This window comes from Falco peregrinus, chromosome 1 (genome assembly GCF_023634155.1).
Source record: "Falco peregrinus isolate bFalPer1 chromosome 1, bFalPer1.pri, whole genome shotgun sequence".
In the NCBI taxonomy this organism is placed as follows: domain Eukaryota; kingdom Metazoa; phylum Chordata; class Aves; order Falconiformes; family Falconidae; genus Falco; species Falco peregrinus.
In genome coordinates, this window is record NC_073721.1 from 26298621 (window position 1) to 26319656 (window position 21036).

Sequence of the window (21036 nt, forward strand, 5' to 3'; positions counted from 1 at the left end):
AACTTCAAGGGAATCTTTAGAGATGACTCAAGTCATCCTGAGGCTTGAGGTCCTTGGGGTTTTTTTGCTTATGATTGACATGCTAGCATAAACACGCTGATAAAGTTCCATTTTACACTCTGAAAGTTCCCTTCTACACTTTAAAAGTTCCCATGGACACTACTTTTACAAGGCCCATTCAAGCAAATCTTCAGACCTTTAGAATAATAAACAATACTAAGAAGTTCAGGGATTAACTACCTACACTTAGAATCCCATTTCATTTTTTTCTGAAGACTAATTGCTCTTCATTAAAAAAGTAAGTTTGATTTTAAAACTAACATTATTTTGCACAAAATTCTTCTCTCTCAGCCTTTATCCATAGACATTAGTATGTCCTTCATTCCCTTCCACACAACAAACCTCAAACAGCACAGTCAGACTTCTATGAATTTAAACTCTTTTTCTGCTAACGGAATAGACTACCAACAAAAATACTGCTGTAAGCAGAGACTCAACTACAGAAGTTAACGATCATCAGTGTACCAAACTGCCACATAATGTATCACTGGAACTAAAATCCATACAAAACCATCCATAACTCGCTTCTGTTTCTAAACTGCTTACCTCTATACACTGCTTAGGATATCCGGATCCATACAAACATGTACCCTCCTGTACCACGAGTACGGTACCTGTTCTGTCCAAAGGAGCAATTTTACAGATGAAAATATTTTTCTATTTTTTAACTTAGATGACTTACACTACTTCAATCTACTGCCTGGATCAATTACGTATCTTTTCATCTTGCAGTAATCCACTTACTGAACCCAGAAAGAGCGGTAAAAGGAAAAGACAAATTATGCTGGCAGAGCGTAACTCTTTGTGCATACAATGTATTAAACATGTTGGATTAAAGGGAGGTTTTGATAAAATAATGTTGGCAAGGATCCTCCAAATCCTTTTCCTACTGCCCTTGCTGTGACCAACCTGGCTGCAATCAGCTCTGACCAGACAGCGCCAGGTCTGGAGACTGACCGCACTGATCTTTCCCTTCTGCCAGCTGACAGAGACAGCCATCGTAGCCAGCTCCAGTCCCGGGTGTCCCTTGGCTACAGCTGTCCTCCCAAATCTTTCTCCCCCTTTCTGTCATCTCAGCCTTGATCTATGCTTCCTGCCATGTCATTCTTAATTCTGCCCCTAACCAGGTGACCTGCACTTGTTCTTGGTTTTCCTGACCTACATCCTGGAGCCAAAAGCACCATGAAGTCCTTGGTTTCCTGACTCACATCCTTGCTTCAGGCCACATTATCTACTTAAAAGTCTTGATGAATCTCCTGGATTTGGTTTCCCCTCCTACAGTGCATTGCCTGAGCCACCTTCTTACCTTAGATTCTTAGCGTGAGACACATTTCATCTTTCCAGGTCTTAATCTCAGCTCATTTGGTTTTATCCCTCACTCTAGATGGTCTTAACCTTTGAGTCCAAACACATTCACACCAGCTAAATCACGCTGGCCTTCCCAAATCTGTGTACATAAAGCTCATTATCACCCATGACTCTGACATATAGCCATCAGACAACAGCCCCAACTTCACAGATCCTGGAATTTCCCCGGTATTATAACAGTAAGCTTTATGCAAAGAGTACAAGAAACAGAAGTGGAAAAAGCCACAGAGTCTTAGGTCCTGTTTGCTGCCCTATTTTTGCTGATGACAAAATCTGATTGCAGAAAGAGGGTAATCTCTGAATACTGAGGGATGAATGAAGTCGGTTTTCTTACAACCAATACAGTCTGCCTCCATGTTCACAATCCATCAGTTTCCTTCTGTTCTCGGTCCAAAACTGCTGCAAGTTCTGAGTGAGCTATCTCTGGAAGATGAACAACAGCTATCAGGGATGTAGCCTGATTTATATCACTTAAGAAAGCAGCAACAGACTTGAATGGCTTTGAAAGATGCCAAAGTTAAAAGAATACTGATCCCAAATGTTTGCAGTCTGCTCCATCCTCACATACATCCTTTTACTTCCCTTTTGTTTTTCTTAGATTACAAAGCTACAGAAGTTATCCGGGGCAGGGGCAGAGCTGGGGAGCAGAGTGACAGGGAGTGAAGGGTACAAGTTTCTTTCCAACAATGGTTCTGGATACAGGTATCAAACACAAAGCACATTTTCACATACTCTAGTTCCATCTTTAATATTAGAGAAGGCCCAACATTTTTTTTTTCACTTTCTGCATAAAAATGTCAACACCACATGAACTGTGACAATGACCCTGTTTCCAAAATATTATTCCAGTGAAAGTTCTGGCCTGTTCACAAAAATGAACAAACTTCTGTAACAATCAGTTTGTAAGAAGCAGAACAGGCTTAGAAGCAGGATTTCCCTTCTATGGGAAGAAATCTGGTTTCAATCCAAATCCCACTGAAAGACATTCTCAAAACTTCTTACTAACCAGAAATTCAGAGTTACATACAGAGGTGCTAAGAGAGTGCAGCTGAAATGTCTTCAGTGTTCATACGTGAAAATTACGTTCTCTGTAGTAACAAAGATGCTGACAAGGACGTAACTGTCACCGACCAGCTCTGGGAACTCCAGGCATCTGTGGTTCCCGGGAGCCCATTCTCAGACTGCCCTTGTGCTACCGGGACTAGAGTCACAGCTCCTCAGTTGGGAGCCTGACAGCTCTGTGAGCCATCTGAGAGCAGGGCTTTGCAGGCTCACTGCTCCAGACCCAAGAGACGAGTCTCCTACAGAGCAGCCCTACATGAATTTTTTAAAACTCTCAGTCCCAGATCCACGTGACTGGGAACTCTGCCTTTGAAGGTCTGGTATGTTTGGAAGCCTTCTCTGAAACTAACAACACTGGCAGCTGATCTGCCCACAAGACCATCCCAGCCCTGGGGACTCGGAGCATTTAGGGTCCTTAGCTACCAAACAAAACCTTAGAACAGTATTTCCTGGAGTTGGTCTACTTATGACTGCAAGGTTCATTACTCAGGTCACTAAACAACTCCTGAAGGATTGAACACGAAGAACTCACAGTGTGCTTAGTGCTATGGAGATCTAAAACCAGGAGGCTACTCGAGCATTAGGGACTCTGTTTGCAGTATCCCTATTTTCAGGACAGATATTACATAAACCCCCTAACTACAGAGAGTATAAAGGGTTTGAGAAGTCTTCCTTTTAAATCATGAAGGGCACTCCCCATCACAGTAACGGGCTCCTCTTTAAACAGATTGTGCAAGAAAGTACTGAACGTTATCTCCAGGAATTTTGAAACATTTTGAAAGAAAAGTAGTGGAATGTTGTCTGTTCCAGAAGAGGTCCTCCAAATATAAATCCAACAGCCCTTGAGATCTTGTCAAGACTGGCTGATAGAGACTGGTTTTAATAAACAAATTCACTTCCACTTCTGAAGCCTTTTAAGAACTGTCTTGGAAATCATTCCAAGTGCAGTAATAGTTACTCTAGAGTTGACAAGCATCTAAACTGTGTCCACAGTTTCATGTCTGTACTGAAGCTTAACTTGTATCAAAGCTGAGGAATGGTCTTACCGAGCGGAAGATACACAACTACTTGACATGAACCTTGCTATCGTGTTACATGTCTTTGGCACAAGACTTGAATATACTGCAATGCAATCTGTACTGCCCCTTAAAGCAATTCAGAAATCACGAAGTGTGGAATTCAATAGTCCACTCACTCTGTATCTCCTGTGCATCAGCCTTCTACTGCTTTCAGACCGAACTTAAGTTATTGGTCTGAGCTGCAACTTTCAAATGGTTTGTGACTTTCTTACCAGAAAAATTTAATTCTCTCTCCTACCGGTGTACTAGTGATCAGCACAGGTGAGCAAACTAAATTTAACATTTTTTTTAAGTGGTAAGAGAAAAGGAAGAGTTTCAAGCACTTTCCCTGAGAGCCTCTGACCTCTATAAAAAGCATCTGTTCCCATTCTGAATAGTAAAGGTCCAAACACCATGTTCCATGTGCTACTGTGAAGGCTTCAGTGACTAGATGAGAGGGTAGGAGAAGGGTGTTGTGTTCTGCTGGCTGTTTTAACTGTTCCTAATTTGGAACAGAAAAAACAATGCTTATTTATAAAAATGTTTTAAAAGCCAGTAAATTGAAGCCTACAATCTTATGTTTACTTGCAAGATAGCTCATTTAAACTAAATCTTGTTTCATATACATTATCAAAAGACCTTTTTCTTCAAATCATTTGTCACTGGTAGAGTAAGATGCATAAAAAAACCCCTTCCTACTCCCCAACATTTTACAAAATAAAACTAGAATTACCTAGATAATCCGTATTTTTCTATCAAATAAAAATAGAATTATTTTTAAATATATTTGCATAATACCTTAAACTAAATGACAATGCATACAGGCATTAAAGACTAAAGTATTCATCACAGCATGTTTTAAACACAATTGTATTATGCCCATGTTACAGGTAAACATTTTGATGAAGTCCTATTAACTCACTGAACTGAAATACATAATACAAATACAGGTATCTAAGGTAATTCAGAGATCTCTAACTCAGGACATGATTTATGACAAAATAAAGCATTCCGCAGCAATACTAGGTCAAGGTGACTTCACCCCTTATTATTCCCCTATTTTACAGGATTTTTTTTTTAAATTAAATCAGTTTCAAGGAACAAGAAACCAGGAAGAAGAGAGAGGTCATAAATTGGATGCTGGCGTTGCCACTTACCATCAGTTCAGAGTCTCAGATGTGTTAACTTTTACTCTAATATGCAAGAAAATTTGCATTGTCTAACACTAAGCAGTAACATGCAATACAGCAAGTCTTCAAGGGCACCTTTATGTTGTGCATCTTTAAAAGGTAAAGATCTGTTGAAATGGATCCACCAAAAAAAATATTTTACTATAATTACTTCATAATAAATCACCACTTCTATCAGCTTTTATTTACAATGGTTTTAGGTATAACAACTTTTATAGGACAGAAAGTAAGTTTGAGTTCAAATTTCTAAGTGGTAGAATGGTAACAAGATAGTTTTATTTATGCTTACATATTTTTAATGCTCATGCTTTCATTTATGCTTATATAACACTGTAAATTACTTGTGAAGATATTTTAAAATAAATAAAGTTATATAATCTTTTGTTTTCATAATGCATTCTCGTTCCATCTATGTCAGTGCCATTGGTGTTCACATTTTCATTTGCTAGTGGTTCCTTTTATTTATTTCAAATAATCAGTGTAATAGCTGCCTTTGGGCATGTCTACCTCTGTATAGTGAAATATGGTACAATGATTCTCAAACTACCACTGTCTCAGCTACTGCCATCACCAGAAAGGGTCATATTTTGAAGGATTATTAACTGGGGCTGCCTATATTGTTTTCAAACCAACCACTACAGGGGATTTTGCTGCATCATGAGCATACTCGCAGTTCAGGTCTGAATGAGTCAGCAACAGATGAAGTGTCTTTATATTGCACTTACCCTGCACAAACCACACATGTATCATTTCTTTCTGAAAGAAACTAATATCACATCATTGCTCTCCTGCCCTTCCATCAGGATCTTTATGCCTGGACCTTTGATTGTACTATGATGTCTTCCTACAAGAACAGACATGTTCTAATACAAAAATTAAAGAAATTAAATACGAAGACCTCAGAACCTATACTTGATATTCTTATGGAAGCAAGATAACACTTGAAAATCCATCCTGTCACAGCTTGTGAAACACTGTAACAAGAAACATCTGCTATTCTTGATCAAAATAGTAAAAACTAAATCAGAGAAGAGGTTCTCCGTCCATTCTTCAGCAGGCTGAGCAACATGCAGAAACCCACCCTAAAAATACATATTGCTAATTTCCTGCTGCTGATACTAACTCAGGGCAGCGCACAGCACTGAAATTGCTACATGGGCACTAAAAATCTCTGACTGTCAAAGCAAATCCTTATTTTCATCTCCCTGGTCTCTCTGCAAACTGTGACACACTGAACTGCGATATACTGCTACCTTGTCTGAAAAAGGTTGGGGGGACCCTGATGAAATGCACAACAGTTTGAACTGTTTCTGGGCTACAAACCACAAGTGCTGATGGAAATACCACCTTCGCTATTGTACGGTTTTCGCTGGATCAGAGTTAATCTGCTTCATAGTAGCTCACATGGTGCTGTGATTTGGATTTGTGCTGGAAACAGCGTTGATAACACAGGGATGTTCTAGTTATTGCTGGATAGTGCTTACACAGCATCAGGCCTTTTCTGTTTCTCACGCTGCCCCTTCAAGCAAGTAGGCTGGGGGTGCACGTAAGTTGAGAGGGGACACAGACAGGAGAGCTGACCCCAACTGACTGAAGGGATATCCCATACCATATGAAATTGTGCTCAGCAATAGAAGCTGGGGGGAAAAGGAAGAAGGGTGTACATTCAGAGTGATGGTGTTTTGTCTTCCCAAGCGACCACTATGCATGATGAAGCCCTGCTTTCCTGGAAAGGGCTAAGCATCTGCCTGACAATAGGAAGCAGTGAATTAATTCTTTATTTTGCTTTGCTTGCACATGCGGCTTTTGCTTTATCTATTCAACTGTCTTCATCTCAATCAATAAATATTCACATGTACCCTTCTGATTCTCTCCTCCATCCCACTGTGAGGGCAGTAAGTGAGCAGCAGAGAGGTGCTTAGCTGTCCACCAGGGTTAAACCACAACAATCGTTAAATCACACCAGGATTCATATGTTCCCCTTTCAACTCCTCCAAACAACTACTGAATTAAGTGTTCCAATGACATGCTGTATCCCGTGATAAATCCTCCATTGCATTTGAAAACAGAGTTGTTACAATGTTGATTAAAAGTTCTTAGGTTTAGATGAGATTAGCTTATGGTTGAAGTTAAATCCAGAGTAAGAGAGGATGCAGGACAGATGAAAATAACCTTTTTATCAATCTGCATGGACAGGACCATTTTCTTTCTTAAAAGGTACACACCCAGGAATGATAGCCGCAGCTCTGAATTCAGAATACTGTTGGGTTCCTTGCTAATGCTAATTTCTCAGTTAATAACATCACCCAGAGAAGACTGTCTTACCGATACCTCTGTCATTTCTTAGATATATTAAATCACAGTGATATGCCTGAACATGAACCTTCCACATCCAGGAAACTTCAATATCTTAAAGCTGCAGCACATCTCTTCCGCTAACAGAGATCACTATGATAAATCATACCTAGACCACTACAGCAAATCAAATCTCTACTTTCTACACAGATTGCCTGTGGAATTGCAAATCGAGTTCAAAATCTTGGACCTTCCTTTAAGGTCTCACATTCTTGGGCTCAGAATCCAAAACCAGAAGCATAAACCATATAATACAGGCACCACAGAGATCCCCAAACTGGTGCAAAGTGTGCTGGTACACAGAGCAGACATGCAGTCACTAGCTCAGGCTCTATAAAAAGATACAGCCACACCAGTACGTCAGTGAGCCTGAGCCAGTTACTGCTGCTGCTTTCAGTTTGAGAACTCAGTTGGAGCCTGCAGCTCTACAGTGACAGTTGCCAACTGGGCTTTTTGGGCAGTGCAGCAACGCACCCCATGGGAGGCTGACATTTGTACTCAGGGGAAAGAGCATCCGTAGAGTCTTGATCAGGTCTGAAGCATCAAAACCCAGTGCTCTCTTCTCCCACTGTAGGAAGAAGGTCCACCACACTGCACCCCCAAGTACACAACCTGGTTCTTTTAACCTTGCTTTCCAGAGCTGTCGCAGGAAAGTAAGTTTATTCTTCTAAAGCACTCATCTCCCCAGAACAAATGAAACCCAAACAAATAAAAGGAAAAACCCTACCAAAACAGGACACTGTACTGTACATACCTGTCTCTCACAGAGGATGAGAGTATGTGAACCTTAGTAATGTTGCTCAACATACTACTGAAATCCACTCAGATGCTACAGTTTGCCATCTGTATCTATTTTCTTATATTGTTTTAGTGCTTCTCTCTGCCATTTGGCTCACCTAGAGAGACTAATTAAAACTAGAAAGGGCCACTCTGGGATAAAAATAAGATAACTTGATCGGAACACAAACTATATAATTGCCTGTAAAAAAATGTCAATATCTGCACTAGTTATGGAACTGCACTGAGAATTCTGTACTGACTTTGTCATATTCCTGTAAAAGCCTGGGCAAGCCATAATATCCACATGCTTCAATTCTACAGTGGTACAACTGTGATACTGCATCCTTTTATTACAGTATATCAGATGATGATAAATCCCCAAATGCTTGAGTACTTAGAAAATATTCTAGGCATTAATTAAAAATTAATTTTAAATGCAGTTACTATTCTGTATGAAACTTTGTTCTAATGTCATGAATTAGTACCAAGAATGCCTTTGTCCTGTCTAACTTCCAAAACTGACCAAACCAAATCACAGAACAGTAATCTTATTGCATACGAAGACAATCAACATGGAAAGTTAGAATGTAACACCCATCCTCCAATAGGAATTTTCCACATAGACACCACCTACATTATCTGAAATGATCTAAGACTAGAAAAATGTTGGATCCGGGAAAAGACCAGCAATAAATCAGTAATGAACTGTACGTATTTACCACACAGTGCTATGCTGACAGCTAGTTGTATAATGACAACAATAATCACCGAGTATATACTCCTTTCTCATGTCCTGAACCAAGTCACCCATGAGCTGGAGCACTTAGTAAATGAGAAATACTATACGAAGAAACACCCTAACAACAACGGCTTAGGCATTAACTTTGGATGCAGACAGGAAAGTTTCTAAAAAAAACAAAAAAAAAAACCAAAAAAAAACCCACAAAAAGGTCTCTGCTTTGTAATAAGAATCTTTCCGGTTTTGCATGCATTTTTACTTTATTAAACATAGCTAGTTATTTTGACACATAATGATTGCAAAGGAAAATCTCTGAAACAATGAAAAGCTTTTTTTATCTGTTACTTTCGTATATGAGTATATAAACTACAGAATATTACATACTATTATATATTTTGCAATACACCCTATATTTGAAGTGGACAGGGTTAAAAAAATTTAATCATTACCTTTAAGCATTGTTCTTCCAGTTGATCCTCCGAAGATATTTAAAAGACCACTTCTTGCTCCTAAGGATGTAGTTGCTTCTAGTAAAGCACCAGTTATATAGTTAGAGAGTGCAGTCCTCTGTAAAGTGGCACGATATTGACAGTAAGCACCTGTTACACATGGTTTTACACAAAAACCATCACCTCTGCATATACAGTCTGTTTCAAATGTTGGGAGCTTTCTCAGAAGATGAGGAAAATATTCAAAAATATCTTCTGCTCCTTCTTCTCCTCTCACTGCACTGAAGATCTGTGAAGAATGCAAAAGCATGAATTATTAGTTCACTTCCTTAAGATAATAAACTGAACATCAAAAAATTCCAAACTAGCATGACTTCTTGTAAAGTTCAACAGCTTCTGCAAATAGGCACTTTTAGAACGCTGCATTTATGCATTAAACCTGAAATACCTCTGAACCCAAAACTGATTTGTAAAGATTTTGAGTCAGGTTCCCAAACAGGCTATTTAAATAAGATGGCATTCTGGCTTTCAATGCATGGTTAAAGGCATTTTAATGAAAACCAGTTCTAAGGATCACCATTAGACACACACACACAAAAAAAAAAACCCACCAAACAACACACACACCAAAAAACCCCCACAAAACCAAAAAACCCAACAAACCCCAAACAGCTAAATCAATATATCTGGTCAACATTTAAAATAAAGAATATACACAGAATTATTTATAAGACTATTAAATCTATTGTAGTTCCACTAAAGTCTTATGAGTATCAGTAGCAGAAAAACAGATCTGCTCAGGGTTTGCAGTTTTTCTTGCTGAGTGGGGAGAGTTTTTGCAAACAGAAATGGTTTTAATCACTGTGAGCAATCTTTCAAAACGTTCCGGTGTCACGTTCATTGCATTACTTCCAGCCTACGCACAGGTCCTCTATCTAATATTGGTTTAGTACTCTTTTTCCAATATTTGTGCTAACACACTAATGAACTTGAGTCTGTGGCTTAGCAACTAAGTAATGTTTGCTTATTTAAAAGAGTCTAATGATCAAAGCAAGAATCTGGAAGAAATCTTTTCCTTTAGTATACAAGGAGAGACTTGATTCTTTGCATTCTTGTACGCTGACTTACTGATTGACATTAATAATTTGTTTCAGTGATCTGTTCTTTGTAATTACAAAGTGTAAACTTCCAAACTAAAAATTAATATAGGAAAGGTCATTATAACTGTTACCAGGACAGGTGCTGAGACCATTTTCATGGGGTTGTAGATGTGCACAAGAAATGAACTGATGGCTTAACGATTAATGGTCTGTTTCTAGTTGCCATCCTTCCCCACATATAAACAGAATACAGCTATCCATCAACACCGCATTCAGTCCTACAATGCAAGCACATGTGCTCAGTCAAACGGTAAGAAACTCTTTGGACAGTCTGTGCATGGCACATCTCAGAGGCATAAGCCCCCTCACCACAGGACACACACATGCCCAACCATGTAACCAAGGTGAGAACCTGCTCCCAGCAAGAACAGGGATCTGCACACACATCCACTTCTGCCCTAAGACCTGCATTTACCCTGCCACGTAAGTGAGGAGGGTTCAAATGCCCTGCTCCTACAAGGTATCTGACCCTCTACAAACAGAATTTGTGAATGCAATTGCTTCATCCAGGTAAGGAAACTGAGAATGGCAGTGATCTGATTCAGCTACTAAATTCAAAATTTGGCACATTTTTTACTTCTTATTTATTTTTTGCCATTAACCAGAAAATCAAAAACAATGTGGTATTTATTAAAGAATGTGTTTCTTATCTTAGCTTTATTTTTTGTATTAACAATTTCTTGGGAAAAACAGTACAAATCAGCTAGTAATGTAATGTAATTCAATGATTTGAAAAAGAGTACTTATTTATTAACATTAAAAAATCTTTCACATGCTGACTGACTTTTATAACTTGAGTCCATTAGAAATATGGCTTCTATGATACTTTACACAGTGAAATGCTGTGGTATCTATCTCCCCTATCCCTGCCTCCCAAAGTTCCCAAAATTAAGGCTTCTAGAATACTAAGCCTTTACTTCAGCCTCTTGTTTTCTTTGGTATACAACAGTTTTATGGACTCTTAAGACTCTCAGTGAGCACACTGCTCACGTCCACTATTATTCAGGTCGAAAATGCACGCTTAGATCATGTGTTACCTGGATAGGATACGTGCATACCTTTTAATCAGCTAAGTGTCTGCAAGGACACACCTTTCCAAAAGGTGTACTGTAAAACAGTGAACATGCCTTATGCATGACTGTGTCACACACAGCAGACATAATTAGTCTTTCTAGCCTGTTTAAAAAAATATTTAGTTAATGAAAATAATTTAACTTCTCAAAACTGCAGTTACCTTCCAAAATATTTTTTAAATTGGGTTCTGCAACTTATAAAGGCATGTTCTGTTGCCTACACAACTAAAATTTCTTTCAGCTGCCAAACCAAAGAAATCATTTGTTGACAGAAATAGGCGACAGTGTTTTGCTGGAGAGATTATACATAGAATAATGGTGTTAATCTCTTTTGTATAAAGTAGACTTCAGGGCACTAGCTGTCTCCAAAGGCTGCGCTTCACGTAACATTTTCAAATACTATTTGGTTTTATGTGTTAAAGCTCTGAACCTGTTATTCTGCTGCCCTCAGATGAAGTTACAAAAAATACAGACTTACAATGTGTATACTTATCAGCCACTGAAAAGAATTGAAACAATCAGAACAGGAACACATCCCTTAGGTAATGGATAGGGGAAATCACCTTTCAGTGAGATGCCACCAGACAATTGGTGAAACTTGATTTTGCCTGGGAGACAAAAAGCTGATTGCAAGCCAGGTCTTACAGTTCATCCTGGCAGATCCAGTTATATTGATCTACATCACTACCAAAGAATGATTACTGTAACTAAAAATGCATCTGAACCAAAAGAAAAAAAAAAGAAAAAAAAAAAAGAAAAAAAAGAGTAAAATGCAACACTAAACTGACAGCTACCTGTCAAAAAACAATGATTCACAAGGGTGTATTGCTTCTCATTCACTTTTGCTTTCTATATCAAATTGAAGATTTCAATGATGTGGTGTTACCTCACATACTAGATACTGAGCAGTAACTCTCAAGAAATTGACGACAGTATCTGGATCTAAAAGTGTTACAATATTAACCATACTTCAAATTTATTTTCAAGTAGTGTGAAGAACTGATGCTTACAAGGAGGAGTTTAGGGTGAACTTTCTTATTTACACCACTGTAATGAGCACACATGTAAATGGTAAAATTTACATGCAATTATAGTACCTCAGTATTTACTTTAGACAGTAAAAGCACACATACTAATACTTTTGTTTCTTTTTTTCCCCACGATACTTCTAAAGTAAGAAATGAGCTGAAACAGGTAACTCCATATATGAATACACCAGTACCCCAATGAAGTATACTATGGCTTTGATAGATTTTTACTTTCTTTTATTTTTTCTAATGAGATTTTAATGGTAAGTAAAAAGAAATTAAAAATTACTTGCAACAGAAAGTTTTCCAGAATATTACAGAAGAAAAACACGTCCTCCAACTCAAAAATTAAAATTAGCATTAAAGATTAAATTCAGGCAAAATTCCATCCTTGTAGTTTTACAATCAAATCCATATTTGGAAAATAAATTGAAACAAAACAGATTTTTCGGTTCTTAATAACATATGCAATAAATCATCAAAACTTTTACTTTAAAAAAAACCTCAGTTTTGCTTCTAGTAACTTGAAATGGTATATGCAAGTTAACTTATTGATAACCTTCAGGCAATAAAACCTTCTTACAGTGACAACAGACATATTTTGTTAAGATATTCCTTAAAAATAACTGTAAGAACAAGTAACTCATGCTGGCCTTGAAATTATTCCGCATTTTTCTCTTACAATCATCTCTTCTTCTGTTTAATCATCACTACAATTGCGAATTGCATTGTGACATTTTCTCCACACACGCTGCTGTAGGATTGCTACATGAGAGTGGCAGAAACCTACACATCATAGCCATTCTTTGCCCTACAGTTTATGACAGATATTCCCCAAAAATGATTCTGGACTTCATGGATGCTGCTGTACTGGAAATACTGCATAGAGCAGTTCATAAAAATAATTCTTTTGATTTCTTACTTCAAATGTCATGTATCTCTTCCTGTTTAATCTTTTGCTTCTCTTTCATATTTTTTTTTCCTGCCTCGGGTATTTAGCTTAGAACCTGGGAGCATATTATCACTTTGTCAAACATCTAGCAGCTGCTTGGCACACAGACCAAAGATTCCCATTATTAGGAATATAGCTTAATTTTTCTAACTTTATTATAAAGACTATGTGTACCCAAAAAGTTCATTGTAAAGAACAGCCACAAAAAATAATGCATATTGCTATTATGCTACAAAAATAGGCCCTAATGGGGCTTTAAAAATTCACCACGTTGGTTATAACCAGCATCTGTCCAAACTCTGTCTGAAAACCTCCACCAATCATATCCTAAATGATCAAAATGAAACAGTGGGAAGTCAGAGGTGTGTATTCATCCATATGTTTGGTTGGTACTATGCATTTTAGTCTGATTTCCTGGCTGTTTACCTATAGATTTATCTTACGGAGGGGCTGCCGACAGCCCACGTACAGCACTCCTGCAACACAGAGCCTTAATTTGTTGCATATTTTGAAAGCCTGTAAGACAGAATGGTACACTAACAAACAATAACTCCCAGGACAGTAAGTCTTGAAGATCACTCAAATATCTCCTTTGAAAACACAAAAGTTTTACAGAACACACAAGCCTAAACACAATTAATAACATCACAGGAAATGCTGCTCTTTCCATACTTGTTCTGTTCCAAAAAAATAATTCAGTAAAATGAGTAAATTCTGATGGTGATTATTCATTTTGGCACTGCTGGAAAACCCTCATTAATATCAAGCAAACGAAGCTAACAGTGATCTCTTGGATGTCATCATCAAGGACTGTTTCAATTGCTTTTACCTGCATTCATTCCACATAAGTGGAATTAAATTATCTATGACATGGAATACAAGAGCATTCTGCTATGAAAAAAGCACTTTGGGCAGAAAGAAAGGAGTATGTGAAGTGAATTTGGGTGGAAGGGAGCAGGGCTGAAAAAGGAAATACACTTAACCAGAATAAGAATTTGCTCAGAACAAACAAAGCAGGCATTAATGCACAGTTAGTCAATAATTCAGTTTTAGGTCTTCCAAAATGGCACTCCAACATCACACTTCAGAGCATTTATTTAATCAAATCAAAAAAAGAGGTGATGCCGATAGTCACATCATTTTCTGAAAGATCTTGGATTTTCTTAGATTCATCTTATTCAAGTTATGACCATACCCATGCTGATTAACCCATAACGCTTCAAGTTCATTGCTAAACTAAAAATGCAGAATAGATTGAGAGATGCATTTTACTAAAGATGTTGCCTACCTAGAGCCAGCACTTGTCACTGGCCAGTTTCTTCTAAGGACACTGTGGGGTCGGGGTTTTTTTTTAAAAACAAAAATGAAAGAACATTCTCCTACTACTCCTTACTGATATTATCTTTTGAAAAATTGGTATTATTTTAGTAGTGGAAATAAACAAATTTCCTAATTAAATTTCTATTAATAAATTACATTTCCCAACATTCTTACCTGAAAAACTGTTTATCTAATTAATTTCAAAATACCACCCAATATTAGTCTGTCTAACCAAGAGTGAGGCCATAGCCCAAGGAACACTTCTCTTAGCTACAAACCCAAAAGCCATTTGGGACATTATTATTTTTAACATTTATCCTTTGATCTAATTCACCATGAGAGAACCAGTCACTTAATTAGTCTCTGAAGAATGATAAATTGCTAACCACTTGATTTTCAAAGATGTCAGAACAAATAAGTGTCAGTTGGAATCTGCAGAAATGCTGAAAATCAGACCAATCTATGAAGAAAGGTCTGCCACTCATCTGGCAATTTAAAATCAGGTCATGTGAACTCATACAGATTTCTAAGCCAATACAGAATAATTACTGACTTTGTTTTTAATCTACTTCGTATTTTCAAAAATAATTCCTGCTGTGGAAAAATAAAAATTGTAATGATACTATTTTGTACAGTCAATTCTCCACTTTTAATTTACAATTATCTAGTCTGAGTAAACAGTACAGGTACAAAGACACTTGGACAGTGCTCTTAACGCCTGCTCCAGAAAAGCACTGCAGCTTTCCAACCTAAGATAGCTCCAAACAAATTATCGGTTTCTCAGCACTGTTTGCCAGAGAACCCATTTCTGAGAAAGCTTACTTGTTTGTGCATGCTTATTGCTTACAACACTACAGAATCTAGTTACAGTGCTTCCTCCATCAGCTTCCTCTCTCTGCTCTCACAAAGCTCAGGCATCTCTGGAGAGAAATTCACCGCAAAATCTGTTTAAGGTGGCAGCAAGAAATCAGAGTCTGTATGGATGGATCTTTGCAATGTCAAGGGAAAAATACTCTTTTAATAAAAGAAAACTTTAGAAGTTACAGCAAAAATGGCTGTATCCTATTACCAATCAAAATTTTGAAAAATATTTTAATTAAATTGCAAGAAAAAGATGAAAGACATGCCTGAAAGAAAAAATATTTAATATTGAACAGCAAGTTAACACACACCTCAAACTTCCCCTGCAAGAAGTCACATCTTTGGCAAAGTTAAGAATATACACAGGCACTTTTCTTTCAAACAAATTGATAAATCCACCATATTTTTTGACGATTTTACACCATCTGTTTCAAGACAGAAGTGAATCTGTTTCAAGACAGAAGCTTCATGTTATTATGCATGGTATGGATTCCAAGGGTTCCAGTTACAAAATTATGTTTAAAAAAATAAAGAAAATAACAGCAAGAGAGACTGGAGGTGACCAGGTATTGGGTTTAAACATGTATCACTGCAAATATTCTGCACCAAAAAAAAAAAATCAAAGATTGACCATCCCTACACAACTTTCAAAGAAGACAGACAATGGGGTGCCACAAGTTTAGTATGTATACTTTTCCAGTTTTCAGGAAGATGAAAATCTTTAATTCATGCCCTAAAATATGAATTTGTTGTAACAATTTCCAATTACATATCAGTGATAAGAACTGAAATACATTAAACACTGAATGGATTTTCCATTATGTCTAGAACAGTGCACATAGCTGTCTTTCTATCATGTACTTAAAATTCTTGAGATGACGTGCCAGAGCCCCACATCTCAAACGGTTACGCAGGTTGTTCATAGCTAAAGGATGTTACTGTGTTTGACAGATGATGCTGTGAACAGCAGAAAAGTCTGCTCTGTCAGGATTATTTCTTAGCTCTGTTCACTTGTTGATACGTCTTTTTGACATTAACAATAGGTGTTAATAGGTGTAAACAGGTGAAGCCTTCAGAAACTCTTTTGAGAAACTGAGCTAATTTCAGGCTTTTTTTTTTTTTTAATTTATTCCATTCCTGACTTACTGTTCAAGATGAAGTGAATAACGACAGTCATCCACAAGCTTTAGTACATTGTACTTTCACTCAAATTTGTGTGAGATTCACTACCTATCCCAAGCTTCTCTGATTTCTTGTTTGACATGACACTGCAGAGTTTCTTCCTAGGTGCGCTGTAGCAAATGTGGACACAGCTATCTGGAAGCAACTGCAGCTTTGGAAGTTGAGGTCAAATTCAAAAATTCCCACGAATCCTCTCCCAGCATCTCATGATCTATCTTTTTTGGCTAACAGGCAACATTCTTAAAGTATTAACAACCATCCCAGATTAAAACAAAACAAAACAAAACAAAGGGTTACATATCATGATACCCTTCATTCTCAACAGTTTTTGGAGATGTATTTGAATGTCACCCTTCAGCTGGCTCTGTAAGCCAATGACTGCCCTGCAAAGCAGAACTGACAGCAGTTTCATTAATGGCACTTGCCATCTAGCCTGCCTACGGCTTTACCAACAGGAGTCATCATCTGAAGGAACTTCTGCTGAAACAAGAGTTATTTGGTGCATGTTTGCATTTGTGTTCAAGAAATAGCAGTAAAAGACTGTTTAGGCAGTGTGACATGGTCACCATCTCCTACAGTATGTCAGGATGACAAATAGCCTCGGAAAAATCTATATGTAGGTGATAAATACAACAGCAGTAGCAAACCATCAGCAAGAAAGCTGGAGCTATAAACACACATTTGCAGTGAAATATATGTAATTGTGCAAAGACTGTTCAGAACACTAGGGGTTAACAGCATTCTCTACATCTTAAATTTGCTCACATCTTGCTCTATGTATTTTCACATGGTGCTTAAAGAGAGTATCTTTACTGCTGAGATGCTACTTTTCGTAATGTTCCTTAAATGTTTCGAAATGTTCCTTAAAATATCCCTAGTCTGCTGAAAGGCTGGATTGTATTTGAAAAAATGCCTAGAAAATAAAGAGAATACAGTGCACCAAGGTACAATCTGAAACACACCTCATAACATGCTAGGAATACTGTTGTCTTGGGAGGTGTGGGGAGAAAGCCTTGCTCAAAATACATGCACACAGTAATCAAGATTGCTGCAATTCTGCCCAGTACTTGACAAATGCAGTTATTTACTATAGGGTGGTTCAGGTATGTTCAGGATGGCGTGGTTCACAGGTGGCATTTGTCTTGGCCACTATAAAGAAGAAAACCAGGAACTAGTTTGAGAATACAAGAAATGAAAAGGTTTGTTTACTGCAGCAGCAGACCAGTCAGGAAAGACAAAGAAGATTTCTGAGCAGATAGCTGAGGCAGAAATAACTTAATTGTCACTGCATTGAGGATGCTTTGAATGCAGTCAGCAGAACGAATGGGTACAAGAGGAAAGAAAGGAAGTACAATAAAATGGTGGGTGGGTGCGTTTGCATTGTGTGCATTTTTTTCAATGCATTTGACAAGATTGTGATTTTTAAAGAAGATCTCTGCTTGCATGATTTACTATCGCAGGCAGTGAGTAAAAGGAGCAAACAGCATATGTTATGCCCTTGCTGCCCAGAAACTGGGGAAGGGGGGCAGGGCAGGACAGGGACAACAACGCTAAGATTCAGGCTAGCACATACTATCACTTTCCCCTTACAACAGGAATAAATCTACCGAGTCAAAAGGAAGTTGCCCTCCCCGGGACAAGGTGTGTATGACTGGCAGATGAGATGCATGCAGCGGAGTCAGTCCAGTCCACTTACACATCTGAAGGAAAAACACACCACAGAAAAGGAATAATGGTCTTCAGGCATCTCTGTCGTAGGAGTCAACGCTTGTTCTAGCACACTCATGACAAACTCCAATTCACTCACAGCTTTTCTAATAATGTCTAGTGTCACATTCACTGTGGGAGGCACAGATGTTTTCCTTTCTTTTCTGTAAATGAGCTTCAGGTTCTAATAATTTAGATAAAACACTGCAGTGACCTGTCCCCTTTGGTCACCCTTCCAGCAACTGTCTCATCAATATCCTTGTTGCAATATCTCTTCTCAAAGGCTTCTGAAACTTTCCCGCTCTCTTCAGTGATGAAGATGTGCGTCTTTACAGTGCCAGGACAGAGCACAAGACAGAGTCCCATGCTACAGAGCAATAATGCTCACTTGTGCAACAGCAATTTTTTCAGTGTATCAGATTTTACACAGTAAGTCGTAATGGGGCAACATGGCACAAAGCAGCAGAGGACACCCAGGAAAACAGATTAATTCACCCTGGTAACGCAGGGAGCAGCATCGATGGCAGCTGGAAGATTGCCAAAAGAGCGAACAAGCACAGATGTGCCCAAATATTAATATTCATTAACCCATGTTCTGTGAACTTTCTACAGCTTCAGTTGCAATTACAGAATGTGCATTACCTCATCAGCCAATATTTCAAATTAATTGCATCCTGTTAAGAATGAGATCATTTCAAGGAGCAGAAATTGAATTTAATGAGGATCAAACTGTCTCGCAGAGGCAATCCTTAAATGTAACTCAACACTCTCCAGAAATTATATCAACCATCCCCATTCAATTCTGGTATATGACCAATGTCTTCAGTAGGGAAAACTTTTCATTTGTGGTGATAACAAAATGATGATACAGTTTTAAAAAACCAAATACATTTGAGAGTTGGATTGACTTATGACCAGAAATAGTAACAGCAGGCCCAAACTTTCAATAAGTCATCATTTTTATTTTTGATAAAACTTGGCTGCTATTACTTACTAATTTCCCATTTCTGTAAGGTAACAGTACTCATTATTGTAACAGCCGTTACCAAAGGAAAGCTAGACTTCACAGATCTGGAAAACAGAAAAAGCAGTGTGATATAAATTTACCACAGCATCTCCATCCCCATTAAGTCCTGCTCTTAAAGAATTGTCAGTCCAGTGGAGAAGGAGTAGTAAAACAGTGCTTGTTACTTCTCATGGCAGGAAATACACTTCAGATCCAAAAAACTACTAAGAAGAATCATCTTAAGATATAAAATGGAGGCCGACAAAAGACACCATTTAAGTGTCATTTGCAAGACTGTTCAAAACTACTTGAAATTTTGTTTTCATTAAGGAGAAAATGAAAGGATGACACCAAACGCTACATAGATGCTCTTCACATCACTTTTCAGGAACGTGACACAATGCCCTTGCCAGTGAGAGAGACTTCTGTAATCTTACCCAGAAAAGGCCAAAAATATCACTTTCTGGTCAGCCAGGTCAGCTATTTATATTTCTGTTGGCACAAAATTGTATGCAAAGATTTTTTTTCTTATTAGTTGTCATCTGATTACTAAGTTCTCATTAACTTCTTCAGTTTAAATCCTACATTTTCTAGTACTTAACAGAAATTTAGCTCAGAATACTAAGTTAACTGTTCTGCTCTTGTCAATTCTTCATGCAGTCAGTACTCATATTTTCTAAATGACTGCTTATTCACCTCCTCCAAACTTTTATCAACAAATTAATTTATGAATCATTTATTTAGTCACTAAGACAGCATATTAAATATACTCTACCTAAACATCTGCATTATTTCAACTTCATTCTAAAAGTAACTACCTGTTCTAAACATAACTACTAGGCTAATACACACCTTTATTTACTGAGAAGACAGGAGTTTTATTAGTCTGATGTGGGTCACATTCTTGAACACTAACCACATGGATTGGAATTTCTTGAGTTATCAGCTTTCAAAATGGTCTGCTGAGTTTTTAACATAAAAGTATATGCTCCACACATACTTTTATTCTATAATTGTATTAAAATTTAATATATATTTTAATAATTACTTTTGATACCTCTTACTGACGAAAACCAGAAATGTTCTATTCATATAAAATTTCTCAGGTATGATATAAAAAGTGCTTAAAACAAGAAAAAGACTATCAGGTTGACTTTTCAATAGAGGATAGAAGTTTTACTGTAGCTAAGTACATTATCTAAATTAGACAGTAATTAGAATTAAAACTCCATGTCAGAAAGCAGACCGAAATAATTCACAGTCAAACCACTCAGATGTTAGAATATTAAATGCACCATGATTGAATAATTTCAATTCAAAAGAGATACACATTTTCATTCTAAATGTCACCTTTCATTGTATGACTGTGGAACATCAAACTGTAATGGGATGCTACTATTACAATGGATTTCTGATCTTCCCAAATGCAAGTAAAAACCAGTAAGAAATACTAACAGAAGCCACGGAAAACTCTATTTAATATATCCTTAAAGGCTTACTTTCAAAGGTAAACATGAATTAATTATTTTAATTGGGTCATGTAAGGTTTTAAATGGGCATCATGTTCCACCTTTTTCATTTCCGAAACACTGACGTGTCAGGCGTGTTTCAAGACACATGAATGTCAAACAGTCAATGCAAAGGACCCAACAGACCCCTTCCCACATTTTTTTTTTTTCCCTCAAC

The 21036-nt window shown here is 37.5% G+C and overlaps 1 protein-coding gene across 3 annotated transcripts in view; it reads right to left on the bottom strand.

Annotated features, from left to right (window-relative positions):
* The window catches only part of PLCE1 (phospholipase C epsilon 1), a 163685-nt gene that overhangs the window by 84831 nt on the left and 57818 nt on the right, over positions 1-21036 (bottom strand). For all 3 annotated transcript variants that reach the window (XM_055807694.1, XM_055807699.1, XM_055807687.1), the window contains exon 3: positions 9062-9350. In XM_055807694.1, the coding sequence (XP_055663669.1) occupies positions 9062-9350 (289 nt within the window). The remainder of the gene's footprint in view (positions 1-9061; positions 9351-21036) is intronic.